General features: G+C 33.6%; 1 protein-coding gene and 1 long non-coding RNA gene across 8 annotated transcripts in view; one reads left to right on the forward strand and one right to left on the reverse strand.

Annotated features, from left to right (window-relative positions):
- Rbp6 (RNA-binding protein 6) overlaps positions 1-23,236 on the forward strand; it is a 596,225-nt gene that overhangs the window by 523,498 nt on the left and 49,491 nt on the right. For all 7 annotated transcript variants that reach the window (XM_089079353.1, XM_025218444.2, XM_011639884.2 and 4 more), the window contains one exon: positions 23,097-23,179. In XM_089079353.1, coding sequence (XP_088935479.1) covers positions 23,097-23,179 — 83 coding nt within the window. The remainder of the gene's footprint in view (positions 1-23,096; positions 23,180-23,236) is intronic.
- On the reverse strand, positions 8,689-11,989 carry LOC148936107 (uncharacterized). The gene is made up of 2 exons (XR_016139857.1): positions 11,128-11,989; positions 8,689-10,728 (listed from the first exon to the last, which is right to left on the reverse strand). It is a non-coding gene; the product is annotated as an uncharacterized LOC148936107 (long non-coding RNA).

Here is a 23,236-nt window from a genome sequence, read left to right on the forward strand (position 1 = left end):
GACGGATAAAGTGAAAAGTGGAATATCATGAATTATTAACAAAGAGAGAGAGAGAGAGAGAGAGAGAGAGAGAGAGAGATAGGCAAAGAGTTTAATATTCTTTTCTACAAGTTCCAAGTTTCTAGATATTTATAAGGAATACAATCCAGCTTTATATTCGTATCATAATCAAATTTACAAATAAATATGTAATAAAAAAAGCTTCTCTCAAGCAACACACATTATTACTTTAAATCCATAATAAATAAAGCAAATAAAAATAATATTTATACACTGAGAATACGTTGTATTTTATTTTTATATAAATCAATGTTTGCTTACTAATTAAAAAATACGGGAGATAATAAATTGCGTGAAAAATATGAGAGTTAAAGGATTCAAAGACTTAAAGTCTAGAAGTGAATATGTTAGCAAAGTTTCAAACTAAATATTTTATTGTTTATTAAAATCCCTCATTATTAATGTGCGCGATATTTTAGACGTCTCCCACTTATAATGTGAACTGCATCCATATCGCTTGAATCTCGTTTCACTTTAGTGTAACCCAGGAAAATTACGTTACATTTTCGGCGATATAATTTAACTCGTTGAACACGCCCTAATAATATAATTGCTCCAAACATTTAATTGAAACAAATCCACGATAACCGACGAGTTTAACGTGCGGTTCGCTTTTCTAACTTTTTAATGCAATTAAAACAATTTAACTTTCGCGCCGTTTAATGGGTCGACATTATTATCGGACGCGTGGGCGAGTTTGGTTTCAATATGGAACGAAGTAAATTATATATTAAAGCGCATTTCGCATTTTCCGTTGGTCATCTTCGACATAAACAATTTCTTGTGCAAATTCCGTAATTACATTGGGACGTAATGGAGTAAATATTTCATAACTCGAAACGTAAATTTCACAATCGTCCGGAAAACAAAGTGATAAATAATAAGCATATCAATGGGAAACCGGATTATTAATTTCCATTGTCACTGGAAAACGTATGACAAAACATCTTTCAAAAATCAATGTTTATTTCTCGCTCATCCCTCCCTCCCTCTCTCTCTCTCTCTCTCTCTCTTTCTCTCTCTCTCTCTCTCTCTCTCTTACTTCGCTTGTTCTCTTTTTTCTATCAATGTGAAAATGTTGTATACCACTGCCCAGGTTTATTCCCACGTAATTTTCCCGAAGTTGACTGTAGTGAGGAAAAATGGGATCTCGGTATGAGGGACGACAAATACGAGTAAATAATTTTAATAAAACGAAAGCAAAAGAGGCGAATCGAGAGGAATTAATACATAAAATATAATTTAATTTTGCGAGCAATATCGCACTTGCAAACAGAATATAATTGGTTATCGACGTATAATGATAACATTTGTAAAGAATATTAACGTATTTGTAATCTTTTCAATTATACAATCTTTCTAATTATTAATTTATAGGATAAATAGATACGTGAATTTATAATTTTAGGAATCTGAACTTTTTTAATTTTAAAGATATTAATTTCTAATTCTAAAAATGTATTCTCTCAATATACGCGTAGCTAAATTAAAAAAAATTAAGTTCAATATTTTAATAACACAATTTCTCCAGTTTTAATATTAAATTTATTAATAATTAAAGTGTTTTTCAATTTGTTCATTAAAGCATTAATTAACGTTTTATTAAAATATATTCAATAAAATTTTGAAAAGAAATTAAATTTTTCTTAACTTATTTCAATTTATCTTAATATTTAATAATTTATTATTTACAAAGTTAAATAATCACATCGGGTCGTTTGAATCTAATTGACCTCTTTGCTTGTATTTTCTTTTTTTATAAAACAAATAAAAGACTAATTTTATATATAAAATCTTTTCCCTGTATTAAATTCTTTATAATTTTAAAGATTTAATATTAATTTAATATTAAATTTAATAAACGAAAAAAAATTTTCAATATATAACTCTTATAATACAAGCACTCAAAAATTAATCTCGATAAGTTGTAATCTCATGATGTAATCTCTGATAGTGAAGCTATATCACATTACATAAATGACCGTAAAAGTGAGAACATAACAAAACTTTAGTTTAAATTCATCTACAAATTCGTCTGTGCATTTCAGTAACGATTTCTCAATTTGAAACGTATTAGTACCTTCTAGCAAAATTTTTTGTATATATTTTGTATATTTTTTGTATATTGTTCTTGACATAAAAATATAATAAAACGCGGTCAAGCACATATAAAATACGTTGGAAATCGAGTCCTCTGTAAAGCCATACTACTCTAACGAGTTCCACGCGACGAAGCAATCCCTTTTCAAGATTTAAAAGCATCTTCTTCCGGCCGAGATACTTTTCTTGCCGGATCCAGGTCAAACATTCTTCGTATACGAAGAGGTCACCTTTGAGAATGCATGTTGGTATCTCGAGGCACTCGATACATCCACAGGCGAAGATGCAATTCAGGTGCACGATATTTAGTCGTTGACATTTCTGCACGTGCCAAATGAACGTGATGCACGTACATATACAAATACACAGAAGATTCAGTAATTCAATTACATGAAGCATCCTAGAGTTATCACCATTTCGCTCATCTACAGATCCTTTAATGTATTTACTGTTAAGTCTTTTTTATAAAGATGCGATTAATCAATCATGATTTCTTAATCATGATTTCTTATTTCAAAATGTTTTCATTTTTAACACATTATTGACTGGAAATCAACTCGCCTTTTTTTGCCCGAATGTTATTGATCGGTAACGAGTTTACTTTGTGTCTTGTTCGTCTTGTGTATAAAAATAGCCAGCCATAAACATTTATTTCTACATGAAACAATATATTAAAATTATTATTTCAGTAATTAAACATTACATTAAATCTTATACGAAAAATTATTCAAAAATTTCTGGAAAAGTGAAGATAAGATATTGTTTTTTCTTTCAAAAGTTTATTTTGTATTTTATAGTTATTAATAAAAAATGATTATATTGCTCAAAGAACACTTTTTACAAGATAATTTTAGATTAATTAAGGAAAATTCCGCGAAAAGAATAACTTCAGGATATTCTATATATACAATGTGCCTACTATATGCTCCAGATTCGAAACTAACGCTACCGAATTTCAATTTGGCTGAGCATTTTAGTCACGTGTATTTCTACTTCGAGACTGTTTCCGCGCAAGAAGAGCATGAATAATTCCTGTGGCTTGGAACAAGATAGAATTCCTGTTATAAAGTGCGACGTAATTGCTGGCATGTCTATATCTCGGTATGAACAAAAGTCGATGATTCGTGCTTGTTATGAAATCCGATGATTATAATTGATCTAGTCGCCTTATAATAAATTTGACAAACTATAAGTAACTTACAGAATAATTATATAATATAATATTCCTATTACATAATTTAAGTAAATAAACAAATAAGAACGTAACCACCGGAATGTAACTAAAAGTTTAAGTAAACAGTAAAAGTTTAAGTAAAAAAATTACTGAGTCACGAATATGTTTGCGCAAATAAACACCTGTACAATGATAACGCAGAAATAATTTAAAACATAATTTTGCTAAAGAGATATCATTTTTTACAAATATGTGGAAGTTTTTCGCTATTTGTCCGATCTTTTCTACATAATTTTTATCCCCAATAACATTATTCACGATAAACGCACATGAAGTGAAAATCGCTTGACGCCAAATGTTTGTTTGAATTTAAAATTCCGAGGAGCTTGAAATCTCACTCGCATGTATCGTTCCAGTAGAAGTTAGTTGCACATTGTTGCGCGGATGCATTTCGAAAGCCGATGTGCGATCCATTTGTCAAGATGCGGCAAGAAACGGGTGGAATTTCGATTCGTTCGTCACTGGCCGGCCATGCGATTAATTGAATGCGCTCGCGGTACACCAGCCTTCGCCTCGCGGAGCTTCGCCGATCGATCCCGATATGTTAGTGACCAAAGAGGATTAAATAGAGGATTAAATAGCTCGTAGAAGCTGGCGTACGTAGCATCAACTGAAAATGGCTGATATTTAATGTCATGAAATGTAGCGGTGGCCGACGATAAATTATACTGCATTATGCGCGAGATGTATTAATTGCGCGTTCAGATTATCCTGCCACTGGCTGCGTAATAAAAACCGCTGTAACTGAGATACAAACTTGCATTTATTTCTTTTTTTTTTTCTTTCGTTAAACACAATGGGAAAATGTAACTTTTAAATTTATCACCGATGAAAAAGATTGAATACGATTTATAACAGCATTTACCGAATGATATTTAATTTCACGATATTTCTGAATGATATTAATTATGTGTTAAAATTATCATGTATCAATCACGTAATGAAGAACGTCGCATAATGAAGATAAAATTTTTCATGTGTTCTCACATATCGCTAACTTTAAATTCTCTCAAATCCATCAACGATAAAAAACGAGAATTAAAAATAGTAGTTTTATTTTATTGTCGCTCTCCAGAAAATCAATTATTTCACAAAATATTTTATATTATTACATTTTTATGAAACTTTATATCATAAAGTTGAGAATAAATTTATTTCGAAAGCTTCTACTCTTCAATCTCAATATAATTTAATTTTTCTATCATGAAAAAATTGATTATGTTTCTATATATGCGTTGTAAATGAAAAGAGGAAAGAGTATTGATATTTAAAAAAAGAAATTAAAATTAAATTAAAAATTAATAATAAAAGTAATAATAATAATCTTTTTTGACTAATCTTTATAAATATTAATAAATTTCTTTTAGAAGTTCTTAATGTGTATAATATTTCAATGCCAATAATAATATGCCAATAATAATTGCTTATGTGATTTTATTATATTTATAAACATTTATATGATTAAATAAAATTTTCAAAGATTTTTGTTATTGTATATATTAATAGAGTGTTGACAACATTGTAATAATGTGCAAATCATGTTTTATGAGTTGCGATATAGCAAGTTCTTTTTATATAACTACTTATGCCTGTATTATAAATTGTATGTGTCAATAAATTTCATATGTATGTACATGTATGTACATGTACATGTGTATATTCGCAAGACCGGGGTGACAAACCAGAAACAATAAAGAGTTCTAGGTAGAGGTCGTGTCTTTACTAGCACTTTCATTCATTTCCTTTGCTTTACGAGCAATAAAACCGCGGAACCTATAACTCTACAATGCCACAAAAACTCACCTACGTCTAAATTTAAACCGCAAGGAATAGTCGACTCTTTTTCTTTTTATCAAGCACGCTCTTCCCATCTAAACGACTCGTAATTAAGTATAAAAAGAGATGTGAACGATAAGACTGTTAAGAATAGCGATATTCGTAAAATTCTATTTTCTGCAAACAGTTTACGAATGTTTGACTGCTTAAAAAATGCTGCACTTTGTACGATCATACGAACTTTATTATCTCGTTTCATGGTAGCTACTCGATAATTTCCCTTAGGTACGTCGGAAGCTCATCGTTGGGTATTATCGTGCTTAAAGGATCGTATCACCCAAAGGGGTTGTTATCATCTTCGAGCCATCGAACCGCTTCTCTCTCGGGCATTGCGAAAGAGACGTTAACGACCGTCTCTAACATCGTCTTAAACCGCCTTTTTAATCAACGATCGTTCTCACTCTTAATACCGTCGCATTATACTTTGTTTATATGTACGTGTTAAGTATCCTGCTCTTGTTTCTTAGATTAAATCGGAAAAATTAATTGTTCCGCAAAACGAGAGAAAAAGAAAGACTTTTATTTTAGAAAGATTATAATTATTGTGATTTTAATTGTTTAATAAATCTCTAAATCGATATAAAATTTTAATTAAATCATCATCAATCTTTTTGTAACAACAAGACTGTTATCTTATATTCAATAAATTCTTATATTCAATAAATCATACTTGTATATCGTTATAATAACAGCCGATTTACATAACTTGACGGTATGTGTTTTTAAAACAAATTAAGACAAGTGTATATTGTAAAAATATTACTATTGGTTTTTATTTTTCTTTGGTTTTACGCCACAAAATCTATACTACCGTGCGTAATAAGTACCGATTCAAAAGAGAGGGAGAAGAGGCCATCAGGAGGATCGAATATACGGCGGATGGCATTGATTCGGCCGGCAATTAAGCTCGGATTACACTGGATAGGCCGTACTGTATGCCCGGAGCTAAATGGATACACATAGCTGAGATTACTGCGGCCACTATGGCCTAATGTAATGTCCTACGGGCCGTTACAACGCAGCCAGGAAGATGCTTACAAGTGAGATCAAGGGAGGAAGCGAAGACAATGGTGAGGGGATTCGGTCAGACGCAAAGGGGTGGACAATCGCGGAATTACCCATTCTATCGGTCCCTGCAATTCTATCTCTCCCTTCCGCCTCCCTCCTCCCTTTCCTACTTCGCCGTGTTTCAAGTGTCGGGATATAATATTTTCGAAAACGAGAAATTTCGATAAGTACGGGAATTACGAGCAGTTTATTTCAGGCACCAATCGCACCTCGTCCTCGTTCCTCCACCTCTTTTCCCCCCACTTCTCTCCCTCATCGCCGGCTATTTTAATCGTTTTCGAGGGGAGGAAAAACACCGGCTGCAGGGAGAAACACCCTGATTTATAGATGCACCACGATCCACCCGCGGCCCGATTATAACGAAGGTAATTAATAATTTGCGGTGCTTAAGCGGCGCTTGGGAATACACTTCATTCGATATTCCTATAGTAATTCGTTATTATCTACGCTCACCTCATCGAACGAGGGAGCAATTAACTATTGTAACGCCGCGGTCGATAATGATTATTATTGTCGGTGATCAAGCACAAGCGGATGCATCGTGTTACGCGCCCGTTAATAAATAAAGCGAATTAACTTTTATTACGCGATAGTCCAGTTCGCGAGAGCGTTTCAGTTTAAAGGAGTATCATAAAATGTTGCGCGTGTTAATTGATATTTATTAAAAAGTTGTAACTCAGTCTACTAAGTCTATCTCTGCATTAAAGAAAATATTTCTCACAACAATAAAATATTAAATTTTTATCATATGATGTTAATCAAAAAGAAAAAGAAAGTATTTACATTTTATATTTGATTGTTTTATAATTTTTTAGAAAATTTAGAAGAAAAAGTAGTTATTAAATCGAAATTAAAATAAAAATAGGAACTAAATTTTATATAAACTTACCTTACATAATAAATAATAATTGCAATTTAGAAAATCGAGTTAACTGGCGTAGGATGAGTTAATCGAATTAATGCATGCGGAATTGAGAATTGCCTCTCACGATAACACAGAGAAATGACGTCCAGACAAGGGCGAAACGGAAAAACGAAAAGAAATGGACGGGAAGCAATAGCTCGCGGCATCCGTCAACTCTGGAAGGAGTCAGCAACGCTGGGCATAAACCGCTATCACGGACTATAACCATCCGCACCATAAACCTCGGCCTCAGCTCCGTAACGAGAATAATGCGTGCCGCTAGAGTATCCGCCTCTATTACGTTTGAAATCTCCCATGGACTCCCGGCTTCACCCTATTCGTTCTATCGTGTCTACGCACGTTACATTTTTCCTTTCTCACCCTCCTGCCCGTGTCTCATTTAACCGGTGTGTATAAGAGTTATCCAATTAGTTACAAATTCCGTGAACAAAAAAAAAATCTGAAATTCTCTTTAATCGAAATTTAATGGAAGTCATTTAACAATTACACAATTCCGTACATAATTCCGCCGGTGCAATCTAAAAATTTGACAATATATTTATAAACATATTGCATTTGTTTATAAATTTTACTTGATACTTACAGTTAATAATTATTATAAGTTTCTTAAAAACAGTGATAAAAATATCTCTATCTACGCAGCAATATTAATTATTATCAAAACGTGAAATAAATAGCACAAAAAAAGTAAACTTCTTCTGAAAATTAAGTAATAAAATTCCAGTCCTTAATCTTTGTCGATTATTTCATTTAGCTGTTCGCCGTATAACGTAAAGATTCTTTCGTAATGAAATTGGTAAGGACTACAGATTACAGAGTAATTAATTCCTACCCAGTACTTTGGTTAACCATCCATTTTAAACCATGGGAATCTTTTTGCATTAAGATTGGTAAGGTCGTTACAGAGTAATTAATTTCTTCGCGTACTTTGTTTAGCTATTCATTCTGGATGTAATAATCCTAGCTACAAAATATTATACATCATAAAGAAATATTAATCACGTTGCGACATCGTGAAACATAATATTTAGAGAAAAGTAGAGAGAAGCATATTTATATACATATTGTATATCTTTTTCGCGGAATTGCAAGGAAAACTTAAAAGAGACATATAAATAAGAAGAATAAAGCAACCACCGCGTACCGATAATTGAACTACGTCCTCTTTTTCTTGTTCTTCTTTACTGTAATGCTATATACCTCCGCCCCTTTTTTCCCCTTACATTTCTTTCTCCGTCTTCTAATCGAGTTATATGGGGGTTTCGACTCACTATTCGCTTGGTGAAAACTGGAAAGTTTTTCAAGACACTGCTAAGCCGTAATGTCCTGACGATAAAGTCTCGTTCGAAAGAAACGAAGAAGAAACAAGATTCAAGACAATGAAAGACAAAGAAAGAGGAAGAAGGAAATAGTGTAACTCCGCGATGTTGTGAAATTCCGCGCATATTGTAGGAACTTCCGCAAATCGAACGAAAATGCCATCAGTAAATTTTAAAAGTAAAAGAATCGATTTTTGCACGAAAAGAAAAGCTACATACCATTAGCTCAAAATATTTTCCTATATTTATATAATTTTTTCAAGGGGAGGGGGTATAGAATATATCATTTATAAATATCATTTATTTATTACATCAAAATAAAATATCAAAATTAACGTTAATGTGTTTTTCTTTAAATAGGGAAAATGCCAAAATAAAATTATTTAATAAATAATGTTATCTAAAAATAAAGAAGTGTCAATTATAAATTTATTAAAATTATTATAAAGTTAATTACGACGATCTCAATTTTAATTGGGACAAACATATTGAGACAAATGAAAGTTCGCACTATATTTCTGGAATGTTTTGATCTTGAGAAGTATTCTGCTCTGATTGTCGTATTTTTGTACTACGTATTTTGTACTATATTATTATTAAAAGCGAAAAGAGATAATTGATTTGATTATTCTATAAAGAATTGTGAAGGATGGAAGCTGTAATTTTCCACATTTCACAAGCAATTTCTCACATTTATGTCACATCGAGACAGTTCGGAGGAAGCATCTGGTGTTGCTTGCGAGCTTTTATCGTCGTATAAAACGAACATTCGAATCTCGAATTTGGCGAATGTAAACCTGACCCCATGTTATGTCGAAGAGATTTCGATAGCAAAACGACAAAATACGGCTCTACATCTTCAAAATCATGTGCCGCTGTCTCTCTTCCGAACTATCATCCCTCTCTTCTTCTTTCATCCTCTTCCACTCGCATCGGCTTAGGACAGTATTACCGATGAGAGCCAGAAGCTCGAACTTTCTAATGTAAAATGCAAGGCGCAAATATTACCGGGTAAGACCACAGCTATTCACGTTTCTTCCTCTTTTTGCCTTTCTTTCTTTTTTATTTTTTTTCTTCCTCACGTTTTGCTTCGACCTGATACGATAAAACTTGGACTGTAAATCAAAACCTTTAGGTTCTGTGATATTCTCACATATTTTATTATTTCATAATAAAACTTCGCGCAGTTTCGATACGAGGGAAAAGAGGAAGGTAGAATATAACAACGTAGCGGAGGCTTTACGATCTTACAAATTTGATGGGGAGATACTCCGCCGATTTTTGTCTCTATTCAGTTCCTTTATGGGCACCGTCGGAAAATCGGAAAAGTTCGATAAAACGTTCCTTCTTAGATTTTTAGATATGACTGACTAGATCAAGTTTGTACTATCGAGATACTTTGCAACTTCAAAACATCTCGTTTTTAAATAATCCTTTTATCCGTAAAAATAAAATATATATAGGGTGTCCCATTTTTATGAAAACAGTGAAATATTTTAGAAACGAAATAATTGACAAGAAAATGGTTCAGGCGAAAGTTATAAAGTTTCGAGAAGATCATACAATTATGATATTGATTCATTTGCAGATAAAACCACTATCAATATTTTTTATGGTCGTCATTTTTTTTTTAATATAATCATATACTTTTTGTTACATGACATTTTTCTAATTATTCTAAATATAGATGTATTAAGATGCAGTAATCAAAAAATCAATAATTTACAAGATATTTTATACTTTATTCTGGTGTATTCTGACACAGAATGTAAAATATCTCGTATACACTATTTATTTTAGAACAATGGATCTATGAGATATTGTATTTATCCATATTTTTAACTCTTAACTTCATATATACGTACATATGTCTGCATATATTTTCGTTATTATATTCTTGCACGCATTCATTGCTTTAAATTAAAATAAAACATAATTTATCACGCACCAATATGATGCGCAACGATGCGAGTACGTTAAATCGTAAAATACAAATGCAAAACATCATAAATAACTGATTTAGAAACATTACAAATAAAATAATAAATGACAAATTGCTCACTTCATGGTTGCTTCGCCATCACAACTCGCAATGAACTCCTCCTCTCTTGTCGTCGCCTTTCTTTAATTCTTCATGGCACTCATATCGCAATCAATCACGAAAATATAATTAATTATGATCGTATCTGTAATTATTACAATATGTACTGTTTACACAGAATTTTGCACGGCACTTCTTTAAACGCATGTTTTTTTTATTATATTGCAACGAAAGAATACTGCGAAAAAGATATAAGCGCACAAAATTATGATCAATATCTGTTTTGATTCGCGAATTTACGCAGTAGAAGAACTTCGTACGACTAAATTTTAAACAAATCATCAAATTTATATGATACACTATTGATTTATATGATACACTCACTCGAATATTAATTATGATTGTAATTATTAATTAAACAGGTCACGATAACATTTGATTCAGATTTTATCTATTTTCTGTTCATATTAATAACAGAAAATTGAAAAAATATCTTTATCCTAATGCTATATGATGTGGTTAATAAAATTTCAATTGATTATACCTTGAAAGCATTTCAAATGTGCTACATTTCATGGATTGCTAGTCGTAGAAGTTAATCGCGCGAAATAATGATTGTTAAACGCGTTTTCATGTTGCAATTGCATCTCAAAAAGTAACGCAACACATAAAGTGGCACCTTCTATCTACCCGCACGAGTATCACTATGCGAATGATAGCATGAATAATAACATCGTGATATACGAGGAGTACAGAGTGTTAGTTTCAGCGCTCGACGATCGTAAACATGATGCGATATGCCATAATAATTCGGCAAGGTCACGTGCTAGCCAAGTTTAACGAAATATTTAATATTTTGCAAAATATAATCACAAAATATTTTATTTTCATTTCCTCGTAGAATTATTTCAGCGAAAAATTATCCTAATTCTAATATCTTTCACTACGATTGATATCACTGAATTCCGATTGTATTTTCGAACTATTGTGATTTAAAGTTTAACTTTATTAATTTTATCAATTGTCGCTAGAATTTAATGCATTATGAAATAAATGTTTTATATTCTCAATATTCTGTTCCTGTTGAGTATTAATGTAGATGATATGATATTAAAGCACATAGATCGAACATTTACTTGAGGAATAAAATTAATATTTATTTCCATCTCCTAAAAATAATTTATATAAATTAACTTGTACACGTAGCCTTTTTCAAATTTTTATTACGAAAAAAGAAATAAAGTCATGTGATTTTTACAAATATACATGTGATTTTTTTAATATATCAAAGAAATGAAATTAAATAAATAATTTTAATTTTAGTTTCTTAATTTTACAAAATCTTACAATTTTATTCTATTGAACTGTAAACATTTAAAAAGAAATGATAAGAATAAGATTTTTTATTTCCATCTTCCAATCAAATTAGAAATAAATTCTTCATTTTCTTTTCTTCATCTATGTATGTATGTATGTGTGTGTGTGTATATATATATATATATATATATATTTTTTTTTTAATTTAAATTATAAAGTTCTTTTATAATAATGGAAAATTAATCAATCATAATTTAAATTTTTTATAAAATTTGGAAACAAAATATTAAATAATTCACGTAAGAATCAAAGCTTTGCTATTATGTAACTTGTATTGTTAATTGATTATGAATTATTATTGAATTCGTAATAATACACACTTTTATATATAAGATGTCATATGTACAAGAGAAAAAAATATATATGTATATATATATATACACACATACATACGTATATATAAATATATCGACAATGCGTCTACAAATTCGCATGCAGATCAGTACGGACGGGTAATTGCAGCGTAAACATTTTCCTAGGCGCTGATTGTGAGACTCATTATTTCGGCAAGGCTACGAATTGAGAATCGCGCTCGACATTCGACGACTCGAAGACGCCGTCGACGACCCATTCCACCCGCGTTGATTAAGGCGAGGGGATGCCCTCATTATTGCTCATAATCAAGACGCTACAATAAGGAGAGGCCACCGAGCGGGAGGATGGTCTCGCTCCGCTACGACAGCATCCCTATTTCTCATCTGCCAGACTCGATCCTTTTAAAGGCAACTATACTCGCTTCCACGCAGATCTTGCCGACTAAAAGATGAATACGAAAATAAGCGAGACGTTCTATGATTAAGAATTCGGCGTTTCATTCGTAAAACTAGCTCCTTTATCTCCGTTCGTCTGTATTGAACTCGAAAATGCAACGTATTCAGGGAAGCACCGTCAGAGAATTTCGTGCTGAAAATTTTGCGTTTATTTCGTATTCAAAATATCTGTATTCAGTTCGCATACGAGCTGATTCATTTATCCGTACTGTTGTAATGAAATTTACATTCTGTTTCCAGCGCTTAGCTAGATATCGTCGTATCAAATTTTTAGAAAAAATGATAGAATTGTACCGAAAGCTAGCCGAATATCTGTTACATTTTTTTCTTTAAACGTATTGAGATCTATCGAAATAATTCTGACATATTGCAAAATTTACATTTTATTTGCATTTTTAATAATATTATTTGATTCTCAGGTAAAAAAAGATAACAAAAGTTAAATTGTAGTAGATTAATGCTAAAATATATAACAGAAATATTTATTTACCAAAGTTTATATCTTTGTCAATTATTTCCACACGTAAAATAACGTAAGAAAACACTTTATTTGTTATTTTTCATCAATAAATTTAAAAACACGACATATGAACATTTTTTTCATTATTTCAGCGTTAAACTGCTATATTTTAAAATATAATATTTCTTTACCAGAAAATCAATAGAAAAATATTAAAGAAATATAAATCATGAAATTTTCGTTATTTCTAATATTTAAAATTTTTTACTATGTTGTCTTAGTTATTTTGAAATTATATTACGAGAGAGAGAGAGAGAGAGAGAGAGAGAGAGAGAGAGAGAGAGAGAGAGAGAGTTTTCACGGAAAGCGGCAAACGTATCATCCTCGAAAGATTATCGAAGGCAGTAAAAGAGATGCCATTACGCAACAAGCTGTATGAGGGTGCGTTTCGCGTCGCTGGCATTTCTTAGCAAGCCCAGGCGATAATAAATCGCCACAATTTTCGCGGGAAGAAACCCGCGGTGTGGCTTACATACGAAATGGCGCTCCACTTTCCTTTCTAGGCACCTGACAAATACGATATGTAGGTGGAGCTTTTCGGGTGCGACCCGGATACCCGGGAGAAAGTACGGAAGAGATGCGAAAAGCAGAACGGTGAAAGGGCGAAGAGACTCCACCCTTTCGTTCTTCGTTCCCTTCTCCCAAATAAAGGCCGAGAACAGCAAACTCTGTCAGATGATGGGTGCCCCTAATAGAGAGGGATTCCGTTCAATTATGTCTTATGGCGCCATTCTGACCGCAATTCGCCGCGATTTTCAATGGCCAATAAGATTCGTCCAAGAAAAGACGAAAGATAGAGGCAAAACATAGATGAAAGGTAGAAATGAATTAGATGGAATGATCGAAATTTGTATGGGCCATTTAACTGATCCGGAGTGCTAAATTTCAAACAGGGAAATTGTAGAGAGTAAATTATGGAGTCAGTCCCGCAGATACAAATCATGCGGTTACAACGATATTATTAACGAACCGAGAGATGATATAGTATTGAAATTATTATCACTACCGTACAAGCGGCTTATTTTGAAAGCTCGATTTACTTTTTACTTAAGTCACACAAATACGTAGTGATAGCATTCAATTTTCACATTTGTTCTATTATATAAATCCCATTTTTATAAAATTTTACAAAACCATTTAATTATTACAATCATTTTAAATTTGGCTTGCGATTATTTCTACATGAAGCTTTAATATAGAATTTTTTTAATAAATATTGATAATTTTTTTAAGTTCACATAGAAAGAATTTCCAACTTTACGGAAATTCGTGAATTCTTTCAATCGCCTGTTTGATCGTCAGTAAGGAGATCGAGGTTTCGTGGTCGAAAGAACGTATTCATAAGGTACAACTCAGCTTGGAAGCTCAGTTTCATCTAATCTTCCCGCATCTCTCTTCTCTCCCTTAGTTTCTTTGCCTGTCTACCCCTCCCCCCCCCTCTCTCTCTCTCTCTCTCTCTCTCTCGCTCTCTCGCACACTTTCAATCCCTCACCCTCTTTGCTTCTGCTTCTTGACGACTTAAGCACCTCAATTTGGTACGTTCGCTTAATCCCTTTCCCGGAGGACCCGAAGAGGGGTAACAAAGTAAGGGAAGATAGCGGGAGGATAGAACGAGCCCGACGTCTGACGCCAGCACAGCTGCGTGCTAAGCAAAATGCGAAATGCGGTAAAGTGCAGTTTGCAGTTCCGTTCGTCCCCGATGAAGCCTGTCAGCCGGCGGCGTGCAAAAAGCAGCTGACTCACATCTAAGAAACTTACATCTAATTAACAGTGATTAATTAATGTGCCATGCGTTTCCACCATCGCTCTGTTCAGCAGAATTCCACTGTGACATGCGCATATTAGATATTACTATACTTTGTGTTCCCTCCTATAATCATTGTACCATGATATAAAATTTCTTTTTACCTTAGAAAACTAAAAGTCAGTATAAAAGTATTTATTAAAATTTTTATGAAAATAAAATTTGAAACGGCGTTGAAAGCGTATTATTTTCTGGTTCAAAGCATTCAATTAAACAATTAAAATCAATTATTTCATTTTTTTAAGATTATTTTTAAATATCTTTTTAAAATTCAGTCGCGAGATTTCATCAATTACATATTTATTTTTACATATTTATTTATATTTTCCAATAATCTCCAATATTGAATTGTCATAGTCAGCTGCGATCAACATAGAAAAAATTCTTCATGCTATATAATGAAATACATAGTCGAATTACTACATCAGCATGTAGTAAATGCAGACGAGGCATCTCTCTTCTATGTCTTTTTACTCCCGTTACGACAATCTACGGTTATATAGACACTCATTCGTGACATCTCCGAAAATTTATGGCGGCGTAACTTCACGAGAGACGGCCGCACAAACGCGAGACAAAAACGGATTTTGAGTGTTTTGTTTGGCGTGTAGGTTTGTAACTCACGCCCAGTTGCATGTCATCATACACGTGAATTAATGTATTGACTCTGGCAGATTCTTAACAGCATCATTGTTGCATTTAACGGATATATAAATTATAAATGAACTTTATGATTTGTGCATGTTGTATATTTATGAAGATTTTGTCATTCAATGAAGAACTCGAAAACTATGTAATATCTTCAAGATTATTTTAATGGTTTTATGAATTATCTATTTTCCTTTTGAATATGTTTAGATATACTTATTTTTTGATTACAGTAGACGCAATATTGTAATTTCATCTTTTTTTGTAAAAAAATGATATATTCAAATGATATATTTGTCATGTATTATAAATTTGTCATAAAATTTTTACAAAGGAAGTGTTGTATGCGTTTTATATGTACGCTTTCGGGATGCTGAGTATATATAACACCTCAAAATATCTACTTCTAGTACATGCTCATATTCCCCTAACGTGGGATGTCATATGAAACGTGTGATAATACCTGTCTGTGAATAATTCAGGGATTAATAACGACGAATACCCAGGTGGCTTAAACACAGCAGGACTGTAGCGTTGATCGATGCCAAGGAATAACGGATCGGTGTAGCTATATATGAGTTTTAGGACGGCTATTAGAAAGTGATGGCTTGCCAAGAGAGTTCGGACACCTCACAACCGCAGCTTTGCGGTTAGCACGGTAAATCAACAAGTTGATATCCGTTACTCAGACCAACTGAAACCGCATCAGAGAGTGAGAAAGACAGACAGACAGACAGAGAGCAAAGAAAAGAGAGAAGAAAGAAAAAGAAGAGAGAAAGAGAGAGGAAGAGAGGGAGAAAGAGAGAGGAAAGAAAGGAGGGAAGGAAAAGGGAAAGGAAGAAGGAGAAGAAGAGAGATAAAGTCCGAAATGTAGATAATGATTATACCAAATGACAAAATCGTCTTCAAAGTGCATAATCTAGTACATAAACTCACTCAATATTCCAAACACGTTAACTCTCAAGACTCGGTGGCATAAGACGCGATTTCCCACAGTCGAGAATGTATTTCCGAAATATAAATATATAACTTAGAACCGCGCAACGTCGAAAAAGCGTCATCCGTTGGGAGCAAACTTACTCTAGCAAATTTCAGAAGCAGCTCGGAATTGTTAATAAACTTGGAGACATTGATACCTCGAGGGGTTTCCGTGTGACGCGGTGAGATATTTTAAATTATATAGACTAACGTCTACGCGTGCGATGAGAAAGAGAAAGAGAATTTATACTTAATAAGTTCTATATTTCATTCTTTAAATTACTTATCAATTATCACAATGTTGTCAAGATTTTTATAATTACGAAACACGCAAATTAGATTGATAAGAAAAACATGTTTATATCGAGCAGATTCTAATAATATAATTGCATGCAGTTTCTAATGAGTACAATTAATACAAAAGCGCAGAGTGAGTTATTTCAATTTCATATCTTTCGTTACACATTACTTAAACTGTGATAAAATATTTTTAATTATTAATATATTTGTAGGGAAAACATTTTAAAATGTTAAAAGTTTCTTACCTTATAAGTAAAAAATTAAAGTAACAATTGGGTGGAGGTTTCTTCAAATCTATTTGTTTCTTCAATCTATTTTATTCATTTTTTTCGATTTTGTACTTTAAAAAGAAAGGAAAAACAATTTTTCCCTTTGCAATTTGTAATAGCCAGCAACAACATTTGCGATCGCGCAATTTTAAAAAGGTGATCAGCCATTCGGAGTTATGTCCCTCGTTCAATACTCATTAGAAATTAAAACGTCGCGTGAGAAGCGGAGGGATGACGGATATTTAGAGCTTGTCATAGAAACTTTAGGAACGGTTATCGATATCACGATCGATGAGAGGAAAGTCTGTAGAACACCGCGCGTACAGTACGCGATAACATATTAATCGGTTATAGGTGGGTACATCCGTAGAGACCGTTACGAAAGCTCAGTACGAGTCGACTAGCAGTAACGTGCCGCGGACCTTTATTGACCACTAACTTCCTGTCCGGAACAGGTCTGGGCCGACCAGCAATAATCGTTACTACTCACTTCCCCCCTTCTTCCAGGAGACGGCTTAAAAGTCTGTCGTACTCGGCGACGGTCAAAGGCATCGTTTGTTACTCTCGTTTTATCGTTTTACCAACTCCGTATTGAACTGAATTAACTGAATTAGGAATTGAGAGCATTATAACGGGATTATTATATTGTTGCAAGCAGGACAAACGGGTTATACACAATAAACGAGTTATTTACGCACTCTTTGCAGCGCGCACAAAGTTGTATGAGAAGTAAGGTATATTCAATTTATGTCTCATGTGCAGTTTGATGGCGATATTTTTACACTATATTTATTACCCGGCAAAATTTTCTTTTCTTGAAATATTCGATATAATAATAATCATATTTAGATCACGATATAATTGTTCTTCAAATGATTTATTTTTATATAATACATAAATATATGTATCATATATTATTTCAGTCTAGTGTAGTTTTGCATTACGGGAGTGCCAGAGGAAATGAATTTACAATCGATTTGTACTAAGGAACCGGAAAGATGCTGATATTCCACGCTAAAGGAAAAGCCAATCGACCGATAAGGCGATTCGTGGCAATCGCGATGTGAAATCGCAACTTGGGCGATCGCACGAGAAATTGTGCTTCGAGAATCGAGACGTTTATCTGGCCGCGCCGATCGCTGTTTCGGAAACTTAGATTATGGTCGTCCGATAGAAAGCGATTAGATTCACGGTATGCTGGGGCGCAAATCGGTTCTTGGATGGTTCGCTTGATTTATTGCTATTTCAATCGACAGCCGGATCGCCACGTAATACACGCCTAATTACACAGTAAGGCGTCAATTGATAACCGTCTTTGTTGTTGATGAACTTAGTATCGATATCGATATCAAGGAGATAACGTACATGGTGTTACAATATTGCTGATGTGAAGATGCTTGAACGATTGATTACGCGCGTAAATCCTATACTCGAGAAACTTTCATGACAGAATTATTAAATGATACGAAGGAACACCTATAATCGTCTTTATTACTTCGGAACTTGGGCTATTATCACTTCAAAGAGAGGAGTGATTAAGGTCATAGCAAGATGAGAAGCTCGAAATTAATTCCAGCACTTGTATTCCGCCATCTTGATTTATCGACGTTCTAGCGGTGATTGTATTGTGTGTATTGAAATGCCTAATCGATAATCGGGTATAATGATACATGTTTAATAACGATAGCCTTCGATGGAAGCCTGTGTGGCTAATTAGAATTAGTGCTTTAGAATAAAACATAAGTAAATGAGGGATTTGATTTGTATTTAATAACGAACATTAAATGTAATTATTATTAATATTATATGTTAAGAATTATATAAACTGTTAGTCCGCAAATATTATGCTATTTATTGATTATGCATTCTATTATTCATTTATTGATTAATAAAATATTAAGTATGTCCTTTGCGAGATCAATTTATTTGACCATGTGGCAATCAGCGCGCATTACATAAAATGAAAGAAAATTAATAACAAAATTTTATTGCTGAATCTCAACATGAAACGACGTCTTTTACAATGTTAGAACCACGTTAAAAGAGCCATTATCGATACCGTCGATGTCGCTCATAAAATAAGTCATCAAAGTTCGACGACATTAAAAGTACAGAGTGGTCGTAATAGTATTAATTATTGAACATATCTGAGAAAAATACTATTATATAATAATAATCATCATATGATTTTGATGATATATATATATATATATATATATATATACTAAATTCTATTGTGAAATATAATATATTTCAGAACATTAAATATTATTTTTATAGTTAATGTTTGATTTGTATAAATGCTTGATTAGATTAGTTTATTTCAATTTGACAATACTAAAAACAAAAAAGCGGTAATGTTGTTGATAATTTAGTTTATTATTAAGAAAAATGTGGTCACTGATTAAAAGAATTAATCGTAAGACTAACATAGCTGTATCTTAAATCTCAGCATGAAGCGACCCGTGCAAGTGAAGTAATCGTTATCATTATCGTCGACGTTCCTCGTAAAACGAGCTATCAAAGTTCAACGACATTAAAAATAAAATAGTCACTGCGTTCCCTGCTAGCTCTTTCAGTATCGATCAGCCAGATTCCGCGTCGTAAATACATCGCGGGAAACAAACAAAAGTTTGCGAAAGTTTTATGTGCAGACGGGGGACGAAGGTGGAAAGGGTACGACGAAGGGAAGGCGAAAAGAGCGCAGAGGTCTAACTCCTCGTATCCATTTACAAGTTTTAAATCGTTCCGCCGGCGTGCCTTTTGAAAGAAACCTTTTACCTTTATTCTCAATGCACGATAAAATTCTGAAACGCGTTCGCCGGCCGCTGCGCGGCTTTTAAACGTTAACACGCGCTCGCTCGGCACAATGGCGAGGTCGCATTATACTCGAGAATCAGAGGGAGAACAAGCGGTATAGGAAGAAACAAGGGGTCGACGAGCGGCAGTGAAAGGATGAAGAGGAGTGCCATGTTACCAAGAAGGAAGATGGCGAAGAAAATAGAGCGGCTTCTCCTCTTCGTCATCTGCTTCTTTGATTTCTTTATTTAAGACGAAGTAGAGTTGCATCAATAAAGATGAAAATTTTGTTTTGTTTGATGGTGACGAAGGTTTTTTATCTCATTTAATTATACGTATACATTGCGTAATATGATAAGTAAATTTTTGTATTATAATATAAATTTTTTCAAATGTTGCGCTTAAAAATATTATAATTTCAATCTGTTAAATAAATTGGTTTTTTTTTATTATATTGGAAATAATGAATTCTTGATGCAACGCTGCACTTTTAAATGATAATATTTACTTTTTATCGTGAAATTTAAATAATATTTATTTTATCAGAATCACATGTATCAATATAAGCTGTATTATCAATTGATGAAAATAACAATTTAATATTGTTCCATATAATATTGTTCCATAGTAATAATGAGAGATACACAAGTTTTTACTTTATCAGTCATAACTTTACGGCTTTTATGAAATTCCAGATAGATATCCAGATTTGCATCCTCTTTGAATGAAAGAGGGCCGTAATTTTGTGACAGAGAGGCCGCAGCGATAATTCTATCTAGGAGAGACCGTTTATAGATCATTTAAAGAGCTCAAGGATGAAAGATATCTTGAAGTGCTTTTTTTTATTAAAATGAGCACATCTGGCGACTAGTGGTCGGTCAGCTGAGCACACATTTTTTTCTCACCTTGTTCAACCCCGACCGATCGACGAGAACGGCATTTTGTCGACTACCGCGCGAAAATGGAGTTTGGTAGGGTGACTATGACCGTCCAGCCACGGCAAATAAATTTCCTTATGAAAATTCGAATTCGCTCCAGAAAGGGACGTCTCACCACTCACAATTTATTGGATCTTCCGCGGATCGCTGACCATGCTCCCGTTTCGGTCATCCCTTATCGTTCTTGATGCCATAAAGAAAGTGAGCCTTGAAGATGATAAGCATTCTACCTTCAACACGATTAAGAATTACAAGACTTTATCTTATTAGAAATATTTTAAGAACTTATTCACTGGAATATAATACCGTAAATAATATCATTTTCTACAGAATAAATCATAATCCCTTATTTTCTCTTAAAAGGAGACTATGTAATACTCCGCGCAACGCATTTGAGAAGACAAACACTATCGAGGAATGTCAACGGTGCCGCACTATGCTCGCGGGGAGAGAATCGTCAAAGTAATGAGAGTAGGGGGCCGAGGTAGGGTAGTTAAATGTTACCGGTGTCAGGACATGGCCTTTGTGTTAGGGGAGTGCTTGGGCTCCGTGGAGTTAGCTAGACTGGCAGAGTACTATAAATTACATAAATGAAGTAAGCCCCTTCCGCGCTCAAACGGACGTCTTGCCAAGTTTATAACTTAATCACTCGTGCTATACTCGTAGCAAGAGGAGAAGCTTAGGTGGATGAGAGGATGCGAGAGACGGAACGAAACGGTCGAGATGGGAGTGGATACGCCGGAGACGGATAGCGTAGAAGATGTAAGAGAGAAAGAATCCGGAAGACAAGCCGAACGATTAATGGTGTCATTGAATAATTGAATGTGTCGCGCACATATTGTCCCAACGTTGGCAAGTTTTCTTTCCGAAGTAACGACCTGGCCGTTTTATCCAGCAATTAAGCGCACGATATCTATCGTAAATTACGTCATTTAGGCTCGACTATCGTCCGATTATATATTGATTATATATTCTATCTTAATTTCTAGATAAATGCGAGCATTTTCTTAAAAATTTCTCAAAAATATTTAGTCATTTTGTTATGAAAAGATTTTCCTCTATCCTAAATTTGCTATTTTTTCTTTCACATTTACTATTTATCGGATATAAATTACAATATTTGAACATTTTATTAAACATTTATTTAAATTTTTTATCTATTGGGATATTAGATTAATTTCGAAAATATTAGGGAAGATAGTTACATGGAAATTAATAATCTCTGCAGCCTTTGATGTACCGTACTTTGCTCTAACTTTCCTGCACTAAAATCGCGGATTGCCAGCTTACATTCCTCCCGGATGACCACCGGATGCATTTAATTATGGGTCACCTAACGCAGCTTCGGCAACTGTTTCGGTACGGAAGTACTAAATCCTGGTTATCTTAAGCAACATCGCGCGCTACATTCGTATAACTCGCACTTGCCGGATATCTCGAGGCTGAATTACTAGCTAAAGGAGAGAAGCGCTGGCGCATGGAAAGGGCGAGATTAAAATCGCCCGGAGAGCAATGCAAAGTTTTTAATAACCCTTGATGCTTGATTAAGTTACGGCTCTCTTCTCCGGTTCGCTGTCTCTCTTTCCCCGCTGTTCGTCTTCGGCTGAAATAAATTTCGCAGAGATTTCGCTTACAGACCGCGTTTTCGAGGGCGTGCGGTATGAGGGAAGAAGCGAGACTCGTTTACTCCGTCAGCTAAATTAATGGAAATCCGGCATGGTTTCTTATCCCCGCGAATATGCAGCAAAATCGGAGCGCTTTCGCATTTCTGCCACTACTGGTACTCTAATTCAAGATTATGCATATATTAATATATGAATTAATTCGATCGAACGCCAAATATTATGCTTATATGATATAATAATTTAGCTTTCCTCATTTTATCATACGTGTAATATGATACGTATAATGCTTAAAACACGAATAAGTGATGCATTGCTGTGAGTTATTTTATTAGAATTATATTGGAAAATATAAGAAATTATAAAATTAAATTTGAAAGGAAAATAATATACTTTTATAAGAAAGTCATTAATTCTACTCTTAATTTTTAACATAGAATATAAAAATTCATTCAAAATGTAATAAGGATTTATGTATTTTCTTTTAGGCTTTGGATTCGTTACGTTTCAAAGCGAGGATGTCGTCGACAAAGTCTGCGAGATCCATTTCCACGAAATCAACAACAAAATGGTGAGTCACCAACCAGGAAAATCTACTCATAGAATGAAGTCTTTGCCCCCGAAAAGG

This window comes from Pogonomyrmex barbatus, unplaced genomic scaffold, assembly GCF_055798465.1.
Source record: "Pogonomyrmex barbatus isolate J1 unplaced genomic scaffold, ASM5579846v1 scaffold3, whole genome shotgun sequence".
In the NCBI taxonomy this organism is placed as follows: Eukaryota; Metazoa; Arthropoda; class Insecta; order Hymenoptera; family Formicidae; genus Pogonomyrmex; species Pogonomyrmex barbatus.